Source organism: Equus quagga, chromosome 20 (genome assembly GCF_021613505.1).
Source record: "Equus quagga isolate Etosha38 chromosome 20, UCLA_HA_Equagga_1.0, whole genome shotgun sequence".
NCBI lineage: Eukaryota > Metazoa > Chordata > Mammalia > Perissodactyla > Equidae > Equus > Equus quagga.
Genome location: NC_060286.1, coordinates 11,282,924 through 11,307,933, shown reverse-complemented (window position 1 = coordinate 11,307,933; position 25,010 = coordinate 11,282,924). Strand labels below are relative to the sequence as shown.

The window sequence follows — 25,010 nt, the reverse complement described above, 5'->3', positions numbered from 1 at the left end:
AGTTGCTTAAATAGCCTTTTTTAAAGTAATATTTCTATTTACTTTTTTAAAGTAATATTTCATTTAAAGCTATCATTATGGGAACACTAATAGATGTGAATACCAAGAAAAGTTATAACAGGAAAAAAATGTAATCACTTTAAAAAATCTGTATAAATAGGTCAACTCTTCTGATTCAATTCTCTAATCCATTTAGTTAAACCAGTGACAAATCATTCTTTTTAAAGTAGCTTTAGTGCTTAAAAACACACTGGGAATAAAAATTCCAGTCAGAGAAAGCATTCCTTACAAATATCCATGTTTAATTCTGTTGGAAAGGGAGAAAGGACTCTTATTCACCTCTATCTAGGGAAGACGAAGAGTGAGTGAGTGGCATCTTTAACTTCTAACAAAAAATATGTTAAAAATAAAGTCCCTAACTTCAAAGAACTTCTAGACTAGATGGAAAAAATGATCATGAATACATTAGATAATTAAAGAAATATATATTTTTTAAATTTTTTCCTACTGAGATTTTCCCCATCTCCTTGAATTTTAAAAATCACTTTTTCTTTTTCAACAAAAAAAAAAAGAAAAGCATGAAAGTAAAAATTTGTTAAATAGTAATATTTGAAACTGAAGTTAAGGTCCAAGTGAAACACTGTTTTGCTATGGTCTGAAAGATTTAAAAAGCCAATGTAGTTTTAAATCATCAGCATGATTTACAAGTGAAATTCTCTAACACAGAACCACAGAAATCAGCACATAGGGGACCAAATTTGCACTACGGTCAAAGTACTTGGCCACTTAAAAACCAAGAGGAAAAAAGAAACTAAAGCAGGGGACAGGTACTTGTAAGAGTGTGGGGAGCTGAACTATGACCAACTCATAGTTTAAATATAACTTTTGTTGCGTGAAAATTTAATGAATCTGTGGAAATGGAAGAAACTCAGAAACCATAGTTATTTCCATTTTAAATGAGGACGATAGTTCTGCACCACCAGCTGTTTATAGTTCACTGAACGAGGTTCTAGTTGATAGGAGATAATTACCTCTTCCCTACAGGAGGCAAGTGTTTCTCATTCTGCCGACAGCTCTGATGAATGGCCATGGGAGTGAGACCAAGACAGCATGCCAAGAGCAGTTGGGGTTTTAATTATCTCTTTAAATACTTGATTTTCTATTTTTTCCTATTTAAGTGTAGGAAATTGTGCACCTTAAAATATACGGAATCAACTCACTGGCTATTATTTTGCTTTTATAAGACACATTAACCTTAAAAGGAAAGCAGAGTGATTGTACAGAAACTATACGACCAATAGTATTAGAAAAGGAGGGACATGGTCATTTCAACTTGAAGCATTTTGAGGGTTGAAGAATTCTACTTCTGAATTCACTGTTTCCCTCTGAAGACTAGCCTATCTTCAAGTTCCTTGTCAGTTAATGATGCCCCCATTACCCCAGCTGTTTCAGCCGTTTCACCTACTTCAAAAGGCAGATCAATTCTATCTTCCCAATCTCTCAAATTTGTCTCTTCACTTCCAATGCTAAGTGCCAAGGACCTCAGTATTTAGAAGTTGCAGTGTGGTCCTCTATCCTAAATGTTCTCCTTGCTTCTAGCCTTTTCCAATACTAATCCAGTTCAACTAAAATACTACTTTCAGATTACTATCACTAAAGCGCCACTCTCATCATGCCACTCACCCGTAAAAGCCTTTCAAAAGCAGGTTGTGACTCCAAAACAGAAAAAATTTGCTTATGCGGTATTAAGCAAAAAGACAAAATTCAAAAGTAAATCAGGGGCCGGCCCTGTGGCCAAGTGGCTAAGTTTGTGCACTCCGCTTCGGCTGCCAAGGGTTTTGCTGTTTTGGATCCTGGGCGCGGACACGGCATTGCTCATTAGGCCATGCCGAGGCGGCATCCCACACGCCACAACTAGAAGGACCCACAACTAAAATATATACAACTGTACTGGGGGACTTTGGGGAGAAAAAGGAAAAATAAAATCTTTAAAAAAAAAAGAGTAAATCAATTCTATCCTTACAAATATGTACAGTTGAGTACATGTATTAATAAGAACTAGAAGAGAACACAAAAAAATGAAGAAAACAAATTTAAAAGGTCCCAGGACTTGGGGTTTACCCTTGATTTTTATTGCCTATTTGTTGTTATAATGTTGTTTATGCAATAAAGAAAATCTTTCCACAACCACTTAGTGCTTATGCACCATAACGCACGCAGGGCCTCTGCAATCTGGCTCCCAAACCTACCTTTTCCAGCTTATTTTCCATCCCTTCTTTTCAAACAACCCAAAACTCCAGACAAACTAAAATATACCATTTCTCAGTGGGTTCCTGTACTGCTCTTTTCCAGCTATGGACCATGCTCACATCCTATGCTCCAGCTGGTATGCTCTTCTCCTTCATTTCTGGGTGTCTAAATCCTACGTAATTAGCCTTTACAGCTCAGTTCAAATAATACTTTTCCACAAAGCTATCCTTGACATCATATTCCTCCCACAAGCGTTTCATCTGTAGCTGTCGTATAAAATGTAGCACTTTCTGTTTTGCATTGTAGAGTGTGTGTGCGTGTGTGTGGATGGGCATGTGTGTGTGTGTGCACATGTTGGTGTGTAAGAAGTAGCCCCCTTTAGGGCAGGGACCTTGTTTTAGGCATCTCTGTATTCCACTCAAGGCAAACAGTGTCTTTCTGAATAAATATGTAAAATGAGTGAGTAAAATACTTTCAAAAAGCAAAGGCTAGGAAGACTAAAAAACAACAGCAAATCTTACTTTTAGTTTTATTAAGATTTTCCTTCTTTTTTCGCTCGAGTTTCTCTCTTAATCTAACCTTCTTACCTGAAGATACGTTATTCTCCGCTGAACCAGCTCTGTCAGATCTTTGGCCTCTTTTTCCCGCCAGTCACCTGCTCCATCTGTTTGACTGAGGTAGTATAGATCTGTCATTACAGACCTGTAAAAGCAAACAACATTGGCCATCTAACTTATTTGTACTTCATCAGAGGATTACACAAAGGCCTAAGAGAAGAGTCAAATTCTTCATAAAGATTGATGCTCACACTGACGCTGGTACTCATCCTTTATTTTCTATCAAGCCTATGGAATTCAATGATTAGTTTCTAACATCCAAGACTCATTCCTATAGGAAATTTCTACTGTTGAGAAAACATACTTTTTTTTTTTTTTATGAGGTCAGTCAGCTGTACTTACCTCCCAAGACAAAGCACTACAGAGATCAGGTGGAAGTGGATACCCACAGCAAAGAAATAGGTAGATTAACATAAGCGAGAGAAATAAGTTGGTGCCAGTATTTGAATACTATGCCTTTTTATTCTCTCTACTGTCATTTCCTGTCCCCTCTTAAATTTTCTCTTCATACTTAAACACTCTGAGTGGTTAGAAAAAAATCAGAGAAAATTTTGATACAACTCTTAAACAATGGTCTAAGCCAAGGTCAGCAAACTTTTTTCCATAAAGGGCCAGACAGTAAATATTTTAGGCTTTGTGGGCCTCTGTTGCTTTTGTAGCAGGGAAGCTGCCATAGACAATATGTAAATGAATGGGTGTACCTGTGTTCCAATAAAACTTTATTCACAAAAACAGGCTACAGGACAAATTTGGCCCTTGGGCTATAATGTGACAATTCTTGGTCTAAACTAATAAAATCATTGTTAAGATACTTTCCCACTCTGTGTAGCATCAGTAATTTCAATTATAATTTGCCAGATTTCCTGCAAAATAAACTAAAATATCCAGTAAACCAGGAAGAGAAACTTCAGAGCTGGTGCAGATGGTTTTATTTATATTGCATTAAATAAAAGTTATGACTTGCATTTACCAATAAAGAAAAGTAAAAAGCAAAACTCTTTTCTTTCTCTACACCCCGCCCCTCAATCTATCAGCAAAGATTTAGCCAATTTCTGACCACATATCACTACTGGCATTGCTACCAACTGAGCCACCAATTTTTCTCACCTGAATTATTACAGTAGCTTCTGAACAGGTCTCCCTGCTTCCATCCTTGCCTACCTCTCCAGCCTATTCTCCTTATAGCAACTAGATCCTACTAAAACATCAAACAATGTTATTTCTTTGCTCTTAACATTGAATCGGTTCTCTTCATTTCACACAAACTCCAGTTATTACTTTGACCTACAAGGCCCCAGACAACATGGCCCTCCATTACCTTTTTGATCTCATCTCCTACTATTGTCCTCCTCACTTATTCTACTTCAGTGCCACAGTCTTGTTACTAACCCCTGAACATGCCAGGCATGTTCCTACTTCAGGGCCTTTGCATATGCTCTTCCCTCCCCTAGAATGCTCATTTCCCAGATACACATCTGCATGATTCACCCAAACGTCCTTCAAATCTTTGCTCATATGTCACCTTCTCCATAAGGCTTTCTCACAGACTATCTCACTTGAAATCTCAACATCCAATCACTATCACCATCTCTTGGTTTTCTCTCTCCTCTTTCCGCTTTATTTTTCCCCAAGCAATTATCATCTTCTAATATACACCATTAACTTCTTTATTTCATTATCTTTCTCCCCCTACTAGAATTTAAGCTCCATGAGAGCAGGGTTTGTTTGTTTAATTCTTTGTTTTGTTTTTTAAATCAGCATTTATAACAGTGCTCATCACATAGAAAATTTTCACCTAATATCTTTGAATAGATAAATGCATGAAAAAGCAAAAGAAAAATCTTCAAAAATTTTAGATGAGATAATGTTGATAATTTTTATCTTTTACAAATCCAAGTTTGCAGTAGAGAGGTTTGGAGAATAATCCTTAGCTAGTTATAGCTCTAGCTTCACCCATTCTCTACGCTTAGTCTTAACTCGTCTATTCAAGGAATGCTTATAAGGATGTATTATTTGCTTGTGAAAATTATAAAGTTAGAAATTTATTTGTCAGAAAAGTATATATATAAATAAAATATATCATACATACACTTCTAGAAACCACCTACAATGACGGTATTAACTAAAAACATAAAGCATTTAGCTGGAGGTTCGAAAAGTACTTAGAGAAAATTGATCTGCGCTATTAAATAAGAAGAACAACAACAGGTGTTGAGCTCTTGCTCTGGGCCAGACACCTATTTTAGGTGCTTTACATTATTTCATTTAATCCTCACAACTACCTTGTAAGATAAGGAATGGGAGGCACTTAGAGGTAAAATAATTTGCTCAAAGTCACAAAGTTCAGAATGCAGAGTGGGAATTCAAACCCAAGCAGCATGATTCTAAAGCTCAGGCATTTACCTACTGCACTAACAAATATCAAAGTAAGGGTTCCAGAGAACAAACATGTGAACTCTGTTCAATGTAAGTACGCAAAATCAGAAAGTCTGAATCAGAGGAGAAAGAGCTTCTGGAGGTGGACAAACCTATTTCCCCGTTTTGGCTCTACCTCTTACCAGCTTTGTGTCCTGGGAAAGTTATTTTGACAACTCCGAGACTTAGTTACTTCATTTTAAAATAAGTATTACAATACTTTCCATACAGTTTTTTTTTTAAGGATTAGTGATAACACATACAAAGTAGTAATTTATAGACTGGATATTTGTGTCTCCCTCAAAACGCACATATTGAAACCTAATGCCCAAAGTGATGGTATTAAAAGGCGGGGCCTTTGGGAGGTACTTAAGCCAAGAGCGGAGTCCTTATGAAGGGGATTAGTGCTCTTACAAAAGAGACCCCACAGAACTCCCTAGCCCCTTCCACCTCGTGAGGACAAAATGAGAAGGCACTGTCTATGAACCAGAAAGAGAGCCCTCACCAGACACCAAATTTGCCAGCATCTTGATCTTGGACTTACCAGCCTCCAGCACTGTGAGAAAATAAATTTCCGTTGTTTATAAGCCACCCAGTCTGTGGTATTTTTGTTACAGCAGCCTGAACAGACTGCTAGTTAGAATGCCTCAGAGAGTTGTTTCAGAGCTTCCACCTTGTGTCTGAAGAGCACCCACTAATAATTCTACAACTAAGAGGAAGGATTCTTCAGGTGAGGGTGACAGTAATGTGTGGTACTGAGGCCAGTCAGAAAAATGATCCAACACCCAGTGCCTTAGCAACCTGAAGAAAGGAACTGATCAGCCTGGACTCATTTAACAGATGATGACGCCAGCCCTCAACAATTGTGATTTGTCTAGGAGCATATGACATAGTCTCAGGTCTCTTTTATTCTTGGTTCTTAACTAGATGCTAAACCATTTAGTAACAAAGCAATGCAGCCCACAGAAAAAGCTAAAGTCTTATTTACTATTATAGAAAACCATTAGAATTACACACAATCAACAGAGAATACCTAAAAGCCCCTTTGAATAAAACAAAACTATTAATAAGATACAAATAAAAATTAAAAATCCTAGCCACAGTTTAGAATATTCACCCAACTAAGAGTCGAATAGCTTTACACAATGCTTTAAAACAAAGGATCACCTGTGAAGCATTTAGACATTTGTTTGAAGTGTGAACATTATCCACATGCAGGACACTTTGCAGCTTGACTATTTCTATGTTTACTCTTTTTAAGCAAGGCGAGAATCTAATATGTGATGCTTTATCTATTTTTATATTTATTATTCTCACCTAAGATTCAAAACATTTTCTTTTTATGAAAAAGAGTAACTTTAGTCAGAAAAACCAAACTTACGACTTACTGCCTCCCTAAGAAATTAACTTGCAGCCTTACACAAGACTGAACAAAGGTTCAACTTTTAAGTTTTTTCACAGTACAAAACTTAGGTGTCTACGGACTATTATGTAGCCTACAGTATTCCTTTACAGTTAACTGAGGAAAAAATCGCCACCCATGTGAAATTGTGTGAGCTGATCATGGAAACTCAGGAGACATCTTTAACTATAATGGTGTTATAGGACCCAGCTGGATGTTTATTTAAATTATTTTCTCAGTTTTATAAGCCTCTCTCCCATCACTCTCATCACACTCATGATTTTCTAAATTTCATAGACTTCAACATATCCAAATGTAGTCATTTGCCTTTTCCTGCCTAACAAATAGGAGTGATCACAAAACTTGTCACAAGCCTCAAGTTTAAACAGCAGTATTGTTTCTGGAGATGTAATACAGTGAGAGAAAAAGCTAGTCAATCAGCAAACGCTTGTTGAAGGAAAAAAGGAAATTCAATATGCTCTGCATGGCTTTACATTAAATTAAACATACACATACTCAAATAGCATTAAATTATAGCCTCAAGCAGGTAAAAACTACATTAGGTCTAATATGGAGGGGGAAATTCTTTGAAATAAAAAAATTGGCATGGTTTATGCTTTCATGTTATAGTAATCAAGCCATTCCTTTACTACGAGGAATGAAAGCTGATCTCTGTATTTTTTAATAAATTAGAAAACATAAAAGTGAATGTTTTTACCCAGTTACATCAGTACTAAGTCTTGGCAATTATTCACATTCATCCCAATCTCTGTCAAGAAAAGTGGAAAATCAAATTTATAAGTAGAGGCCAAATACCAAAAAAAAAAAGTACACTAACTTTTTTGTGATAACGCAGTCAGTCACTCTACTCCAATAGTCAGCTAAAATTAAGCTTGCTTTTTAAACATTTTTCTTGGCTTCCCCTTTGGAGACCATGTTACAAAGACAAGCCAAGGAAATTACCTTAAGTTCAAAATAGTTCTTTGCTGGTTCAATAATGTTTAGAAGTTACCATCCTGCAAAATTCATCATCTTTTGGACAAAAACATGAGAATAATTAAACAAAGTTTCAGTTGTGGCTCATTATTGAGAAACACGGTAAGTGAAAACCATTCTACAGAAATGCTGGGTTTTCAGTGATTTCACTCCAAAATCAAATCTCCTAGAATTGTCCTAAAGCTGGGAATCTGGCTGTCTTGGTTTTGACTATGAAGATATCAAAAAATCTAGACGGTGGGTGGTGAATCTAAAGGCCGGGTTTGAGCCGAGATCAAAGCCTGGGAAATACACACCCAGGCAAGGTATGAGCAGAACAGTGCTAGTCATTTGAAGGTGGAATACAGAGGCCTAAAGATAACTGGTAGACTAGAACAGAACCTATGACACTGAGAGAAAGCTAGCTATGACAGGCATCAAAACCTCTACTTCCAAAGCAGGGCTACCCGTTTATTTTCTTTGTATTATCTGTTAATTTTCCTATTTTTATATTTTAATATTCACAAAACTCTTTTTAAATGTTCCAGTCTGTCTCAATTATGCCACTGAAGAACCACAAGAAGAATATTTTGTTTATACATGAATCAAAGTGTTAAAGAGAGAAATTCCCCTGAGGGCCAGGACAGAGCAGATGTAATTCAAGCAAGAAAATCCCAAGGTGAAGAAACTAACACTTATTGAAGTAAATGTGACTAAGGGAGGCTATACCACAGAGTCTCATCCATACGTAAATCTGGATCAAGGGCAAAACAACTTACCTGGGTTTTGTCCAAGGCTGCTTTTACTTTGGTTTCCTCCTGCCTTATTTGGCAGAAACAGGCAGTACAAAGGATAAAAAGGTGACCAGGAGACAGGTCTGAAAAAATGCCTATTCAACTTGAAAACCTAGAGCCTACCAGAATCTACAATGTGTCAGTCACTGTGGAAAGTGTTTTATATATTGTCCCACATTTAATCATCACAATGCTGTGATAGAGGAATTACGTCCCTACGTGTAGAAGAGAAAAATAAAGCTCAGAGAAGCTAAGTATTTAGCAATTAAGAGAAAGGATTTTGGAGTCAAACATCTCTGTCACTTACTTGTGTAAGCTAGCTAATTTCTCTAGGCCTGAGTATAACTTTATTTATCAAACAGGAAATAATAACGCTTGCCTCATAGTATTACTATGCTGATGAAGTAAGATAATGAATGGAGAGCCTTTATCACAGTGACTGGCATGTAGGAAATCCTTAGTAAGTGATTATTTCTAATGTCAAAATCATTCTTGAGTTTGGAAATCACACCCAAGGAGATGTAAATTGGGGGCAGGCAAAACAGAATTCGGGCCATAGGTGAGATACTTTTTTACACCTGTATATTCTCCTTCCAATGCAAACTTTATTTTAGGGGAGAATGTTCCCTTACAGAAGATGGAGAATTATAATCTGGCTGAAAGAGATGAAGTGATGAGCAGAATAAGAACAACTTCATATGACAATGTCTCCCTTTGTCCATGGATATTAGGAGGAATGTTCTAGAATCACTTGAAAATAAGCCTGGATTCCTTAGTAGAAAGACAATCACAAAGAAGCATTTTGTCCAAAGGAATTAAACTGGAAAAGAGTGTCTACATTCCAGTTTAATATAAGTCTCAATCAAATCACATCTCAAAGAACTTAAGATCTTCATTCCTTTCTCTCTGTGTGTGTGTGTGTGTATGAAATAAACAACATAGTAGATTTGAAGGTTCACAAAATTTAATTTTTTTCAAAAGTGGAAATATCAATTCTTGGACTTTTAAAAGAGAGTCAAGGAGGGTCCACCTTATGAAGAGAGTGAAAAAACAAGCTACTGGGTCACAACAGTTATGACCAGCAATTTTGATTAGATAAATCTATAAGCTATTAACCTGCCAATCTTCCCCTAGAACAAGTCGGCTATCACACCCCTCATCTGATTCAAAGTTCTTTCCTTTGTTACATAATCCCCTATACACAGTAGTAAAAAGCCTATCAGCATAATTGGCGATGAGTATCATTCAACATTTGGGAAATACATGTGACCTCAGTCTTAGCAAAGCTGCTTTATATGTTACTGATGATAATAACTGCTTGCAGACCAAGCAGGGGCGATGAGATTGCTGCTTTACCAGATTGCTTCTCAATAGTTTCAGTCAACTTAACTGAGAAATAGCTCACGAGCTCTGTGGCTGGTAGTTCTGCTTTTCAATTTTTGAGGAATCTCTATATTGTTTTCCACAGGGACTGTGCCGACTTACATTCCCACCAGCAGTGTATGAGGGGAACACTCCCTTTTTCTCCACATCCTCTCCAACACTTATTTCTTGTCTTTTTAATAATAGCCATTCTGATGGGCATGAGGTGCTATCTCATTGTGGTTTCGATTTGAATTTCCCTAATAATTAGTGAGGCTGAACATCTTTTCATGTGCCTGTTAGCCATCTGTATATCTTCTTTGGAAAACAGAGGATCTTTCTGTTCAGATCCTCTGCCATTTTTCAACCGGGTTGTATGTTTTTCTGTTGTTGAGTTGCATGAGTTCTTTATATATTTTGGATTTTAACCCCTCATTGGATATACGACTTGCAAATATCTTCTCCCAATCGGTAGATAAACAAACAAACAAACACAGAGATACAGGGAACAGACTGGTGGTTACCAGAGGGGAAGGGAAGTAGGGGAAGGGTAAAAGAGGTAAAGGGGCACATTTGTATGGTGACGAATGGCAACTAGACATTTGGTAGGGAACAGATCTAGTCTATACAGAAGTCAAAATATAACGATGTACACTTGAAATTTATATAATGTCATAAACCAATGTTATCTCAATAAATAAAGAATCAGAAAGCAGCAGCTCCAGTAACTACTTCATAAACTGGTGACTGGCAACAAAAAGATGACAATACGAATCAAAGCAACAGTCATTAAGTTAAACATGTCTCTGGGCAACCTCAAAGGATGATAAGACAAAACTTTCCATGATATCCTCAGAGGTGGAGGGACAAAGCTATACGGCCATCAATCCAAGCGCTGAACCCATATTACGACTTAAATAATGAAACACACAATGACAAAAATAATCCCTCTAAATTGCTGATTTCCCTCTAGGTGTTTCAGAGACAAGCCAGAGTCAATTCATGATCAACGATATCAAAAGAAGCAGGTAAATCTGATTGTATTACTATGAAGTATGGTCATACGTAATCAGTAGAATGAAACCATCAATTGAAAATCTAGTGATACTAACACTTGAGATCAATATAGCAGGTAACAGTAATATGCTACACTATATTTATTTATTATACCATCAGCCCCTCTAAATTCTTAAAAACCCTCTGAAAGCCACAGAACTTTTTACGCTAGTTCTAACTAATTAATTAATTAATTAGAACTAATTAATGCTAGTTGGTCAGCCAACTGTGGTAACAGGCAGGGATTAGGCTCTACTAGTTCCTAGCTCCCAAGTAATAGGCTAACCAGGTAAATGGGGTTTTGCTAAAAATCTCAGGTGAGCTGCATCTGATTCGAACACATGATATTTGGCTCCAGACTGCAATAACAACTGGTATTTTGAGTAATGAACAATGGGAGCCACATTCCAGAACAGACACACTGTCTCCTCAATACAAGGAACAGCATCAGTGGGGAGAAAAGGAAAAGAGTCTTCCCTCACAGCTTACTGACGAGGTCCCACTAACTTAGGGAGAAATACCATTTTTTCCAGGAAACAGAGATAATCTCTATCAGTGGTGAACTCATAAAGAGAACCAGGGATTCTGTAGAGCCTTAGTTCTCAAAGACCAGCAACTTCAGTATCACTTAGGAACTTATCAGAAATGCAGATTTTCAGGCACCACTCCAGACCGCCTGAATCAGAAACTCTAGAGATTGGATTTAGCAATCCATGTTTTAAGAAGCCCTCCAGGGGCCGGCCCAGTGATGTAGTGGTTAAGTTCGCACACACTGCTTCAGCAGCCCCCAGTTCCCAGGTTCGGATCCTGAGCGCAGACCCACACACTGCTCATCAAGCGGTGTCCCACATACTAAACAGAGGAAGATCAGCAACAGATGTTAGCTCAGGGACAATCCTCCTCACCAAAAAAAACCTCCAGGTGATCCTCCAGGTGATCTTGATGCCTTGTTGAAGTTTGAAAAACAATGCAGTAATAACAATGATGCCAGCACTCGTTGTCCAGTAGTTAAGATTCGGGGCTCTCAGCACTGCAGCCTGGGTTCATTTTCTGGTCACACTGTGGTGACTGGGTGTTGCTGTGATGCTGCAAGCTTTGCAACCAGTATTTAAAATATCAGGGAGTCACCCAGGGTGGATGGTGGACAGGTTCCAGCAGAGCTTCCAGACTAAGACATACAAGAAAGAAGGACCTAGCCATCCACTTTTGAAAAAATTGGCCACGAAAACGCAGCAGAGCGTTGTCTGATGTAGCGCTGGACAACAAGAGGACAGTGCAAAAAGACTGGGCAGGGCTCTGCTCTGCTGTACACAGGCTCACTAGGAATCAGCGACCTTTACGTTGACTCAACGGCACTAACGAAATAACAACACATAAAAATTCTTAACCATTAAACAGAGCGCTTTTGCCTTCCCCACTGACTTTCTAATTTACCTATGTGTTGGGAAGAGACTGTTTTGTAAGACACGCCTCTATCAGATGGTAAGTACTGCATTTCAAATTGCTTCATACGTCTATGACCATGAGACTCTATTAGTTAAAATATTTGGAAATTTAAGTTTTTCTACTTAAGTGACAATTAAGGACATTAGTAATACTTGTGATTTAGTCAACATTTAGTTTTCTTATATTAGGGTTCTAGGAAATTTGTTTAGAAAATAAGGAGTTCTGCTCTTAAAATTGACTTAGTTAAAAATATACATTCCATAATAACAGTGCAATAAACTATTCATGTTGTTCACACAAATAAAGCAAAATCTAATACATGGTGATATATATAAAAAGATTTCTGACTTAGGTACTTTCAGTATGGTCTATTACCTTTTGAAGAATTAAAATGAAAGATGTGCAACTTTACTTATCACATAAAGGTATAAGGCCTAACAGGCAATGAAAGCTGAGTAAGAAAAATGTATAAAAACAAATTAGGATACATTTTTTTTTCAATATTCAACTGAAGTTCCAGTTTTGTTTACAAAGCAAGTAGATGGCTTGACCCCAAGAGTCCTATCAAAGAAAACAATGTTCCATATTCATTTTACTATTTCTTCTCTCCTTTCAAGAACAGTAGCACCATAGAATAAGAAATGAAATCTAAAGTAGTTCTCTGGCTGTTACAACTTTAATGATTTTAAGGTGAGGCAAAGTTTTTTTTTTTTTTTAATTTTAACAAATTTAGAGATGCACTTAAAATCTCCCCCATGCACACAATGAAATGTAAACAAATGATTAGATACATTTAGTAAGCAACATTATTTTTTATCATGCACATTCAATTCAAAGAAAGTCCATTCTCCAATTCTCAGCATCAGAATTACATTCCAAATCAGAAACACTATGATACTTTTAGGGCTTCATGTATAACTGTGTTAAGACCACTTTCAGATACAGGTATCACTTAAATCCTCCAGAGTGAATCAAACATGAAGTTAAGGGCACTGAGTATAAAAATACTTCCATGTCCGCTCTCTTCTAGCCCCATGAAGCCTATCAGCAGGACCCCTGAGAATGCTTTAGCTCCGCCCCCCCATTTCCTCCTCTACACACTCCTTGACTTCTAACAGACACCCTCTCTATTGCAGAACCCACTGTTAAAAAATTAACTAGAGCTTCCAGTTTTACTCAGGGGTAAATGACTTATCTCCTGTAACTTGCTCTTTACAACTTTTGGGATCTCAATTATTGGAGAATATTTCTACCTCAATTATGTAATTTTCTTTATCTTTCAATGGAATAAGATTCTGTTTTTACAAAAAGGCACAAAGTAGAGTGTGGAACAATCAGCCAAAGAATGCACATATCTGCCTCCCCACCCAATAAAAAAGATAATTTACTGAAACCTAACTAAATAGTGAGTGCTTAGCACTGTGAGGTACAGAAGATGTTGAACTTAAGTGTTCCAGTCATCAGGAGATTACACTTTGTCAGGGAGAAAAGCCAAATTACTACACAAGAAACAATGATCTCCATTTATGAAAGCTATCCTTCTAGCAAAATACAAGTCCTCAGTTACTTTTGACTCCCCCATCTCCCCACATTGAATCAGTCACCAAGTCCTGCAGCTTCTATTTTTCATATTTCTATTTTTCCCTTTTTCTCTATCCCTCCGGCAACTACACAGGTCCAGAAACTCACTGTCATTACTTGGACTTCTACAAAACCCTTCTAATTTCCTGACACCAGGCTTTCCTTCATAGGGCTCTCAGAATGAGCTTTCTACAATGCACCAGGAAGACTTGTATCCCAAATAAAGGAAGAATGTTTATAGTTCAATAATAAGACAAACAATTCCCCCCAAAATTAACCATGTGATCTGAACAGACACTTTATCAAGGATGATATGTGAATGGCAAATAAGGACACTAAAAAGATGCTCAATATCATGAGTAAGGAAATGCAAATTAAAACCATAATGACACACCGCTAATACTCCTATTAGAATGGTGGGGGAAAAATGTAAAAACAGACGAAACCAAGTGTGGTTAAGGATTCAGAGCAACTGGCACTCTTATGTATTGCTGGTGAGAATGCAAAATAGTATCATCATTTAGGAAAACAGTTTGGTAGTATCTTATAAAAGTAAACACACACTCAACATATGGCCCATCAATCCCACTCCTAAATATTAATCCAAAAGAAATGAAAATATTTCCACAAAAATGTGTATGTTAATATTTATAGTGGCTTTATTCATAACCACCAAAAAATGGAAAACAACCCAAATGTTCTTCAATCAGTCGATGGATAAACTAATTGTGGTACATCCATACAATGGAATATTACTTAGCAATAAAAAAGGAATGAACTGCCAATACACAAAACAACATGGGTGAACCTCAAAATGTTTATGCCAAGTGAAAGAAACCATGCTCAAAAAGCTACATAGTATATGATTGAATTTACACAAAATTCTGGGAAAGGCAAAATTATGAGGATAAGAAACAGATCGCCGGGGCAAATGGTGTGGGAGATGCTGACTACAAAAGGGCATGAGGAAACTTCTTGCGGCAGTAGCAATGTCCTGTGATCTTGAGAGTGGTGGTAAGCATTTGTCAAAACTCACAGAACCACAGACTAAGATACGAGCAATACAAAACTGTGAGCATTTGTCAAAACTCATAGAACTACAGACTAAAATATGTACATTTTATTGTATATAAATAATGCCATAGCAAAGCTGGTTTAGAAAGGAAAAAAAAAAGAGGATCAATGTGTCCCTCAGAACAAAGTTCTCTGAAGGAAAGAAACCCCTTCTGAAGAAACAAAAGCCCATAAGTTTTTTCCCTATAATTGATGCCATTGTGAACCAAAAAATGATGAGCGATTCATAGGGAAATCTGAACAAGGAAACTGACTCAACCTCCATTTTCTCAGAGAACATAGGCTTTCAGTCTAGAGGCAATCTATACACTATGATTTGGGCAAGTGTAAAAATGAAATGGAGATTTCTGTGTAATGTAAAAATTACCAGAGGCAAACATAAAAGTCTGTTTTGATTTTAATTCCTACACTTAAGGATCTTGAAAATTATCAGTAAGACGGCATACTCTGTATACATGCTAATCCTTTCTGTTTGTACATTCATTACTTTAAAGGCTCTAATGTTTGGCTGTCCTTTGCTCATTATTTGTATCACTGAATTCTAATCTGCTGCCTGGAGTCAAATTACTACCCAGTGAAGCTGTATCCCAAGTTTATTATAATTTCTGCTTAAGACAGCAAAAGAAATTGACTTGGGTACCTTTCCATTTGCATTTTCAGTGAAATATTATTATTTAACATATATTAAAAGGTAGTGTCAAGAATCATAATATATCTAAAATGGAATTCAACTTACAAAAAATTTAACACTGATTTACATCAACTTTTCACGGCTTAACTTTTTTCATTTGCACATAGTTTTTCCATTTCTACACATAGCCACAAAACATATGTAAAAATTATACGCACAAAATAATTCTTTAAACAAGTATTTTAATTTAGAAAAGACCTTAACATTAAATTCTCAAGTAATTTAATTAAAATTACTCAAACTTTAACATTAAACTTTCCATCAGAAGTCAATAGCCAAAATTCTCCTTAAAATACCACATAGTCTACCCAACTCAAATCCTCTTCAGATCTGCATTTTCCTATAATACTGCAATAAGCAAAGCACACCAGCACACAGCTCCAATTAACAGAATCTTGGTACCTAGAATCAGCTTTAGGGTAGAGAAGCGTTAAGGATGGAATTAGTCAGCATTTGGTCTAATGGACTAGTATGGCTTGACTGCAAGCTAGGCTAAAAATTTCAAAGGGACTGCTGAACGTGTGGTCTAATAAGTCAGTGCCCCTTGAAATTTATGCCATCTTATTTCTGTAGATTCATTAATGCTAAAATGATTCCAATAAACTGATAGATTCTATTTGTACTTTCACTTAAAATAGCAGAGCAATTTTTCAAAGTCACTACAATGTTGCTGATGATGTTAATGTATATGAATTTCTTGGTTGTGGGATAATTCTCTTCCTCTTCACAGTGGTAGCTTGTGTTAATATAACAATTTTTCTTTTATTGTTCACTAATGAGACAGTAATTGCCATCAGAATCCTACTGGGAATACAGACTTATAAAAATAACAGGCCTAAGGACAAGTTTCACTGTATCTATAATGACTCTCAGATACATTTTGTTCTGCATGAACACATCAGCACCAAGATGTTTTCTTCACTATGGAAGATAAACTGCATATTTTTGGAAATGTGCAGATAGGAGAAACAAATTTAGGCAGATTCCAGGTTCTTCTTTCCAGCAACTAAATGGAAGGGTAATTAACAGGATGCTCCTTTTTAATCAAAAACTTGTTAAACCTTTAATTAGAAACCCTAAAAAGGTGCTATTTTAAAGTTTTAATATTTGAATTAGAAATACAACGACCAGCTTCAGTATGAGTTCCAATGTACTGTAATGTAAAACTGTACTCTTCACTTCAAATATTGATTGTACATGAAGGAAATGTACAGGAAGATATTTTAACATATTGTGAGCTGACACCACTATCTTCAGAGTTCACTTAGGGTACCAAGATTGCTAGACATACATTTTAAATAATATTTTCGCGTCATGTATTTTAGTTGATGAGCCACATTTGGCAATTATTGTCCTTTGAGACCTCAGCTGCTCTCCTGCTCCTAAACATGGTAGATACTTACCATCCAGCAGGGAAATTAACAGAAGTTTCAGTTTCCCATTCTTAGATTATAACCTTTACCAAACCCCAAATGAAATGTAAAGGAAGAATAGTACCTTTCATGATGTCCCAAATCTGACAGAAATTCATCTGCATGTCTTTGGAGTTCATCTCCTTCTAAATTCTTTAATTTCTTCAATTCACTTTGTAGGAAAAACCAGAGCTCTTTAACTCCATTTTCAATCCTCCTCCTTAGGATTTCATGATCCTTCCCCAGACCTGCAGTCAGAGAACAGAGAGTATTGGCATTTCCAACATTTTGATGAAAGGGAATTTTCAACTATTTGTGCTAATATCAATATACTGAAGAGAAAAAACACTGTATAATCACTTACCATTTCTAGTTTGTTTCTTATAATTTTCAATCTGTTCTTTGGCCTTCACAAGCTGTTCTTCTAAAGCACGAACCCTTCCTGAAGCTGGACCCTGATCAATAGGGCCTTCTGGTATCCTGTAGTTCAGGGGAAAAAAAGTAAACATTTAGCTTATAAAGTATGCAATAAAATACATGCTTACTTTGCTATAACACATTTATTGGTAACTCAAGAAGAAACAGAACCACACAATATATTAGAATTACCAAATGAAATTTTCTCTCCAAAGGTATAAAACACTGGAATGAAACTGAACAAAAGCAGAAAAAAATAATCTAGCTGAGAAATATATGACCTTCTAGGAATTAAGGAAACTTTAGAACTGTCTCCTAAAGCTCAGTGGCAAAGTGGTCAATTCTTCATTAGTGTTGAGAAAAACAAACATGAAGGAGAGGGTGATGAAAAGGCTTAAAGGGAATAAGAAAGCACATATCTGAACATGTGTCTGTGTTCAAATAGCAAATACAAATTATTTCTAAAATAATCATAACATCAGGCTATATAAATCTATGCTCCAATTCATGAACTCATAACCTCAGATTACTAAGCATTGGTTTTATTGGGAAGGGAAAGACAAAAGTAGAAGATGAAGTATACAGAAAAAAACTGAAGATTAATATCTTGCTTGTTTCTATCAGACATGTAAAATATCAGTCAATACTATAAAATGTTGGAATATAGCAGAGGAACTCCAAGATCTCTTGCTCACATTATCAACCTATCTGTACAACTTCTTTCCAAACTGTTCTTGTTTCTAACATGTTCTGTTTTTACGTGATTTTTGGAAGTATTCTGTACTCCTTTTGGCCATTAAAGATATCTACATCATAATCCTGGAACCTGTAAATGCTACATTATACGGCAAAAGAAACTTGCAATGTGTGATTAAGTTAAGGATCTTGAGATGGGGAGCGTCTTGGCTCTTCCAGGTGGGCCATAACTGTAATCACAGATGTGCTCGTAAGAGGGAGGAAGGGAGAGATCATACTACACAAGAGAAGAAGGTGATGCGGCTATTACCTCAGAAGATGGAGGAAGGGGTCATGAGCAACAGATGTAAGGAATGCAGCTTCAGAACCTGGAACAGGGAAGGAAACAAACTCTCCCCTAGAGATTCCCTAGAGAATGTGGCCCCGCTGACACCTTGGCTTTGGCCCAGTGAAACTCACTTCACACTTCTGCCCTCCCAAACCGTAAGAGAATAAATTTCAATTGTTTTAAGCCACGAAGTTTGTGACATCCATTACAGCAGCAACAGGAAACTAATATATACACAGTCATCAACCAAATAAGGACATTTCTGTCAATGATGGACCACATATACAACGGTGGTCCCATAAGATTAGTACCATATAGCCCAGGTGTGTAGTAGGCTATACCATCTAGGTTTGTGTAAGCACACTCTATGATGTTTGTACAATGATGAAATCGCCTAACGAAACATTTCTCAGAACATATCCCTGTTGTATATTACACGTGTATATATGCCTTTGCAAAATTATCGTGAAGATTAAATAACGGCTGATTTTTCTTCCAAAATCCATTTAAACGAGAAAATGTCAATAAAAGTACTTAGCACAGTGTCTGGCAATAAACTTTATCAGGACTATTGTACCCAGGCTCAGATATTTTAGAGATGAGCTGTAATCTCTAAATGTATGGGATATCTATTTTTACCATCACAAGCATTTTAAAGGAACTTAATTTTCAAATTATACTCAGCAGAACTTAAATTCAGATGTCAACTTAGTCCTTTGATGTGAAGACACTAATACAGGCTTTTTAATACCTTTTCTAATATTTTTTATATAACAGATAAAGCCAAATCAACTAATTACCTCTACCACTTCAGAATACATGTTTAGTAAAGAAGCTCTTGTTACAGCCACCTCAGAGTAAATAAGGTATTCTATAATTTCCCGTGAAATTGTACGCATTAACATTGAACAGGAGCATGAAAAATAATCATTCTCCAATCATGAGTGTCCCAGGCTACAGATTTTGAATTAAAAAGCCTTCATTTGTATACACACAAAGTGAATAATGATAAAATGAATACAGTTGTTAGGTGCACAATTACCCAATTTATGAGCACAAATGTATATACATTCATAAATGAGGCATTTCCTGGTACATAGTGTCTAAAACCTGGCTCTTAATCTCTTTCTGAATTAGCCGGCTGGTTTCTAGGAAATAACTAGAAAACAAAATAAAAGTACTACCTCTTGGAATTTATTTTGGCAGCACTATGCCACAAGACAAGGACATCCTTTTCCAGAACACACTTTAGTGATACAAAATTTCAGACAATAGGAAGATATGTCTAAGCTCTCCTTTTTATCTCATTTCTTCATACACTGATGGAATAACATTAGGAGAAAACAGGCATGACAAAATAGCATAATGTCTTTTCAGCAGATTTCCATTAAGTACTAAATCCAATCTAATTCTAATGAAACATAAATGAATTAGTGACATATAACATTACTATATAGAATAATCCAACCGTGGATAAACTGTAGATAAAGACAAGTAATAGAGAAGCCAATGTATAAAAAGGTGCACAATAAGGATTATTCTTTCTAAACCCCACCCAGAAAAGAGTCAACCTGCAAGAATAGTCTCTTTATCTGAATATTTGGGGAATTGAATGTTTTTTTAAATCATACTCTATGCAAAAGATATATAGGATGTCTTCTTGCCAAGAGGAAGTAACAGAGATCAGATATACCATTATGCCTGAAACAATGGAAATCCAGACAAAATGTATGAAACAATAGTTTAATAAAACCGGAATCAGGAGACTGACATCAGAAAAATGGCAAAATAGGGGTTTCCAACTTCGGTCCCCCTTAGGGAAGGGGCAACAAGTGACTATCCATAGACAAGATACCTTTTTGAAGATCCCAGAACACGGGGGTTAGGCTGAAGCATCCGCTTGGACCATAAAACCAGCGGAAAACCGCATGAGAAGATAAGAGGAGTAGTTTCACTATGATGGCGCTGCTCTTCCCCCAGGTCAGTGCAGTGCTGTCGAGGAGGTCTCCCTGGGCCTACAGTTTTTCTAGTGGGAAAGGGAGACTGCAAAGGTGGACATCAAGCTTCCCTGGCATTCTGGATGCTTCTTGGGAGGCCCACTTAAGTACTGACTCATGGGGATTACTGGGGACATCAGCCAGAGATAGGGAAGGAGAGAGGGGATCACAGCAACCAGTGCTTGGATCTTAGCAGACTGCCTTCCCATCAGTAGTGCGGCCTGAGCAGAGATCCCAACCAGCGATCTGATCATTTGCAAAGCTGAACCAGTTGTCCCAACCTGGCAGTGGTTGGCAGTTCTGTCTGGTTTGGGTCCCCAGCCTGAGTGCCCTCTTGTTGGAGGAGCCTATTCTAGTCCCCTGCCTAGACAGAGAAACAAGTCAGCTGCCCCACTTGAGCAGGAAACCTGGCCTGAGACGCTGGGCAGCCATGCAGCACATCCTATGGTCCACTCAAGCAGGGAAGCAAATCACTGGCCACACTCAACTGCTGAGCATAGCCTCCAGCATCACCCAACAGGGAAGCCTGGTCAAAGATGCCAGGCAGCTGTGCGTAGCCACGCAACATATCCTACAGCTGTCCTGGGTAGGAAAGCAAGTCAGTAGCCCAACCCAACTGCTAGCCTCCAGCCCCACTTGACCAGGAAGCCTTGCCAGGGACCCCAGGCAGCCACAGAGACCATTCTACAGCCCTATCCAATCAGGGAGCTAAGTGCCATCATACCGTTGAGCACAGCCTCTGGCCCTGCCTCACCAGACTGCCCAGCCAGAGACCCTGGCCAGCTGTGGCATCCATCCTACAGCCCCACTTAGGCAGAGAGCCAAGTCAGCAGCCTCACCCAACTGTGGAACATGGCCACTGGCTCTGCCTGAGCAAGGAGCCCAAACAGTGACCCTGAGCTGCCCTGAAGCCTGGCCGATGGTACTGCCCAGCAGTGGAGCCCAGACTACAGCCCGTCCAGAAGCACAGCACAGCCTACAGCCACATCCAATTGCTGAGCATAGCCTGTAGACCCACTCAGGCAGAGAGCCCAGCCAGCTGCTCCATCTAATCACAAAGCATAGCCTGTGGCTCCACCAGTCCAGCAAGCCCAGAAAGCAACCCCGCCTGACCAAGGAGCACAGCCTCCAGCCCCACTTAACTGTGGGATACAGCTGGCAGCCCCACCTGACCAGAAAGCCTGGCAAGAGACAGTGTCAAACAGTGGAGCACAGCCAGCAGCCTGCTCAACTGCAGGGCCCAATCTGCAGCCCTGCCCAACTCTGGGGCATGCCTGCAGTCCCAGCTGATCAAGGAGTACAGCCTGAGGTCCCATCTGATTGCAAAGCCCTGCCTGTGGCCTCAACTGAATGTACAGTCCAGCCAGCAACACCATCAAGCTGAGGGACACAGCTTGGGGCCCCACTGTACCAGAGGCAATTACAGAACCCAGCACGTAGGCCTGCCCAATCATAGAGTGCAACCAGCAGTACCACCCTGCCAGGGAACACAGCCTGCAAGCCTGCTTGACCAGAGGTGATTGCAAAGGCCAGCAAGTAGCCCTGCCTGAACACAGATCCCAGCTAGCGGTTCTGCTTGAATGAGAAGTCCAGCCGTCAGGCCCACCTGACTGTGGAATGACAGCTCCCCGCCAACCCGCCTCAGAGCACAGGCAACGGCCTCATCCAACTAGAGACCCTGAGATGAAGCAGTGCTTGCCCAAGACTGCTATCAGCTGCCTCTCCTGAACTTCAAGCTGAGCTGACTAGTGAAGGTCTTTCCCTGCCAAAGCAAATCTTAAAGGCTGGAAAAGAGACCACTTCCTCAAGTGAGTAGATACCAAAATAATGATAGAAAGATCCTGAAGAAGCAGGTAAACATGACACCACCAAAGAAAAGTAATAAAGCTCCAATAACAATTCCTAAAGAAATGGAGATTTACTAACTGTCTAACAAAGAATTCAGAATAATCCTTTTAAAGAAATTCAGTGAACTACAAGAAAACACGAATAGACAACTAAGCGACATTAGAAAAACAATGCATGAACAAAATGGGAAGTCCAACAAAGAAATAAAAATCATTAAAAAAAACCACCAGGAATCCCACAGCTGAAAAATACAATGATTGAACTTAAGAACTCAACAGAGAGGTCAACAGACTTGACCAAGTGTAAGAATTAGTGAAATTGAAGACACGTCATTAGAAATTAACCAGTTAGAGGAACAAAAAGAAAAAAGAATGAAGAAAGACTACATAAATTATGGGATTCCATAAGGCAAACAATCTATGATTATTGAAGTCCCAGAAAGAAAAGAGAAGAAGAAAGGAGCAGAATGCTCATTTAAAAAAATAACTTCCCAAATCTAGGGAGAGATTTGGACATTCAAGTTCAGCCCAAAAAGATTTTCTCCAATCCTGTAAATAAAACTTTCTAAACTCCAATGCAGAGGGGCCGGCCCCATGGCTGAGTGGTTAAGTTGGCACGCTCTGCTGTGGCGGCCCAGGGTTTCGCCATTCGGATTGTGGGTGCGGATATGGCACTGCTCATCGGGCCATGCTGAGGCGGTGTCCCACACAGCACAGCCAGAGGGACTCACAACTAGAATATATAACTATGTACTGAGGGGCTCTGGAGAGAAGAAGATTGGCAACAGATGTTAGCTTGGATGCCAATCTTTAAAAAGAAATAAATCAAATCAAATCAAAGGCGGAGAGAGAATTTTTAAAATAGCAAGAGAAAAAATTCCTCACACACAAGGGAACCCCTATAAGGCTATCAGCAGCTTTCTCAGCAGAAACCTTGCAGGTAAGCAGGCAGTGGGATGATATATTTAAAGTGCTGAAAGAAAAATACTACCAACCAAGAATACATTATCTGGCAGAACTGTCCTTCAAAAATGATGGAGTGATAAAGACTTTCCCAGAGCAACAAAAGCTGAGGGAGTTCATCACCACTAGACCAGTCTTATAAGAAATGCTGAAAGGAGTCCTTCAAGCTAAAATGAAAATAATTAAACAATAAAATGAAAATATAAAACACAGCGGGAAAGTGTATAGTTAAATTCAGAATACTCCAATATTGCAATATGGTTGTGTTTTAAACATTTCATTTTGGTATAAAGGTTAAAAAGCAGAAGTATAAAAAGTAGCTATAATTATTTGTTAATGCCTACAACAACATAGAAAGATATAAATTGTGACAGCAAAAACATAAAATGGGGGAGAAGAGAGTAAAAGCGTAGTTTTTTTATGTGATCAAAGTTAAGCTGTGATCAGCTTAAAATAGACTGTTATATCTTTAAGATGTTTTATGTAACCCACATGGTAACCACAAAACAAAAATTAATAGTAGATAAACAAAAGTAAAGAGAAGAGACTCAAAAAAGATCATCAAGGAAAATCATCAATCACAAAGGAAGGAAGCAAGAGAGGAAAGAAAAAAAAGAAACTACAAAACAGCCAGAAAACAATTAATATGATGGCATTACTCTTTACCTATCACTAATTATTTTAACTGTAAAAGGATTAAATCCTCCAATCAAAAGGCATAGAGTGGCTGAATGGCTAAAAAATTTAAGATCCAACTATTTGCTGCTTACAAGAGACTTATTTGATCTTTAAGCACTCAGGTTCACAGTGAAGAAATAGAAAAAGACAGTCCATGAAAATGGGAACCAAAAGAGATGGGTAGCTATACTTACATCAGACAAAATAGACTTTAAGTAACAAAAACTCTAACAAACGACAAAGAACTTCATTATAGAATAATAAAGGGGTCAATCCTTCAAGAGCATATAACAATTGTAAAAATATATGCACCCCTCATCAGAGTACCCAAATATATCAAGCAAATACGACTAGATCTGAAGGGAGAGAGAGACAACAACATTAATAATAGGAGGGGACTTCACTACTACTGCAGGACCCCACTACTTTCAACAATGGATTGATCATCCAAAAATAAAATCAATAAAGAAAAAATGGACTTGAACCATACTTTAGACTAAATGGACCTTATAGTCTTATACAGAACACTCCACCCAACAGCAGCAAAATATACATTCTTCTCAAGCACATATGGAAAATTCTCCAGGACAGAACATGTGTTAGGTCACAAAAAAAATGTCTTAGCAAATTTAGAAGACTGAAATCATATCAAGTATCTCTTTTGACCAAATGGTATGAAACTAGAAATCAGTAACAGGAAAAAAAAACTGAAAAATTCAAAAATATGTGGAGATTAAACAACACGTTCCTGAACAAAAAATAAGTCAAAGAAACAAGGGAAATCAAAAAATATCTTGAAACAAATGAAAATGGAAAAATAACATACCAAAATATAGGGGATGCAGAAAAGCAAATCTAAGAGGGAAGCTGATAAGGATAAATACCTTCAGAAAAAAGAGAGGTCTCAAATAACCTAAATTTACATATCAAGGAAATAGAAACAGAGCAAACTAAGCCAAGTTGGCAGAAGGAAGGAAATAACAAAGATCAGAGCAGATATGAATGAAAT

General features: G+C 37.8%; 1 protein-coding gene across 6 annotated transcripts in view; it reads right to left on the bottom strand.

Annotated features, from left to right (window-relative positions):
- FUT8 (fucosyltransferase 8) overlaps nt 1–25,010 on the bottom strand; it is a 273,019-nt gene that overhangs the window by 72,785 nt on the left and 175,224 nt on the right. For all 6 annotated transcript variants that reach the window (XM_046647852.1, XM_046647853.1, XM_046647855.1 and 3 more), the window contains 3 exons: nt 17,440–17,555; nt 17,161–17,323; nt 2,838–2,952 (listed from right to left, as the gene is read on the bottom strand). In XM_046647852.1, the coding sequence (XP_046503808.1) occupies nt 2,838–2,952; nt 17,161–17,323; nt 17,440–17,555 (394 nt within the window). The remainder of the gene's footprint in view (nt 1–2,837; nt 2,953–17,160; nt 17,324–17,439; nt 17,556–25,010) is intronic.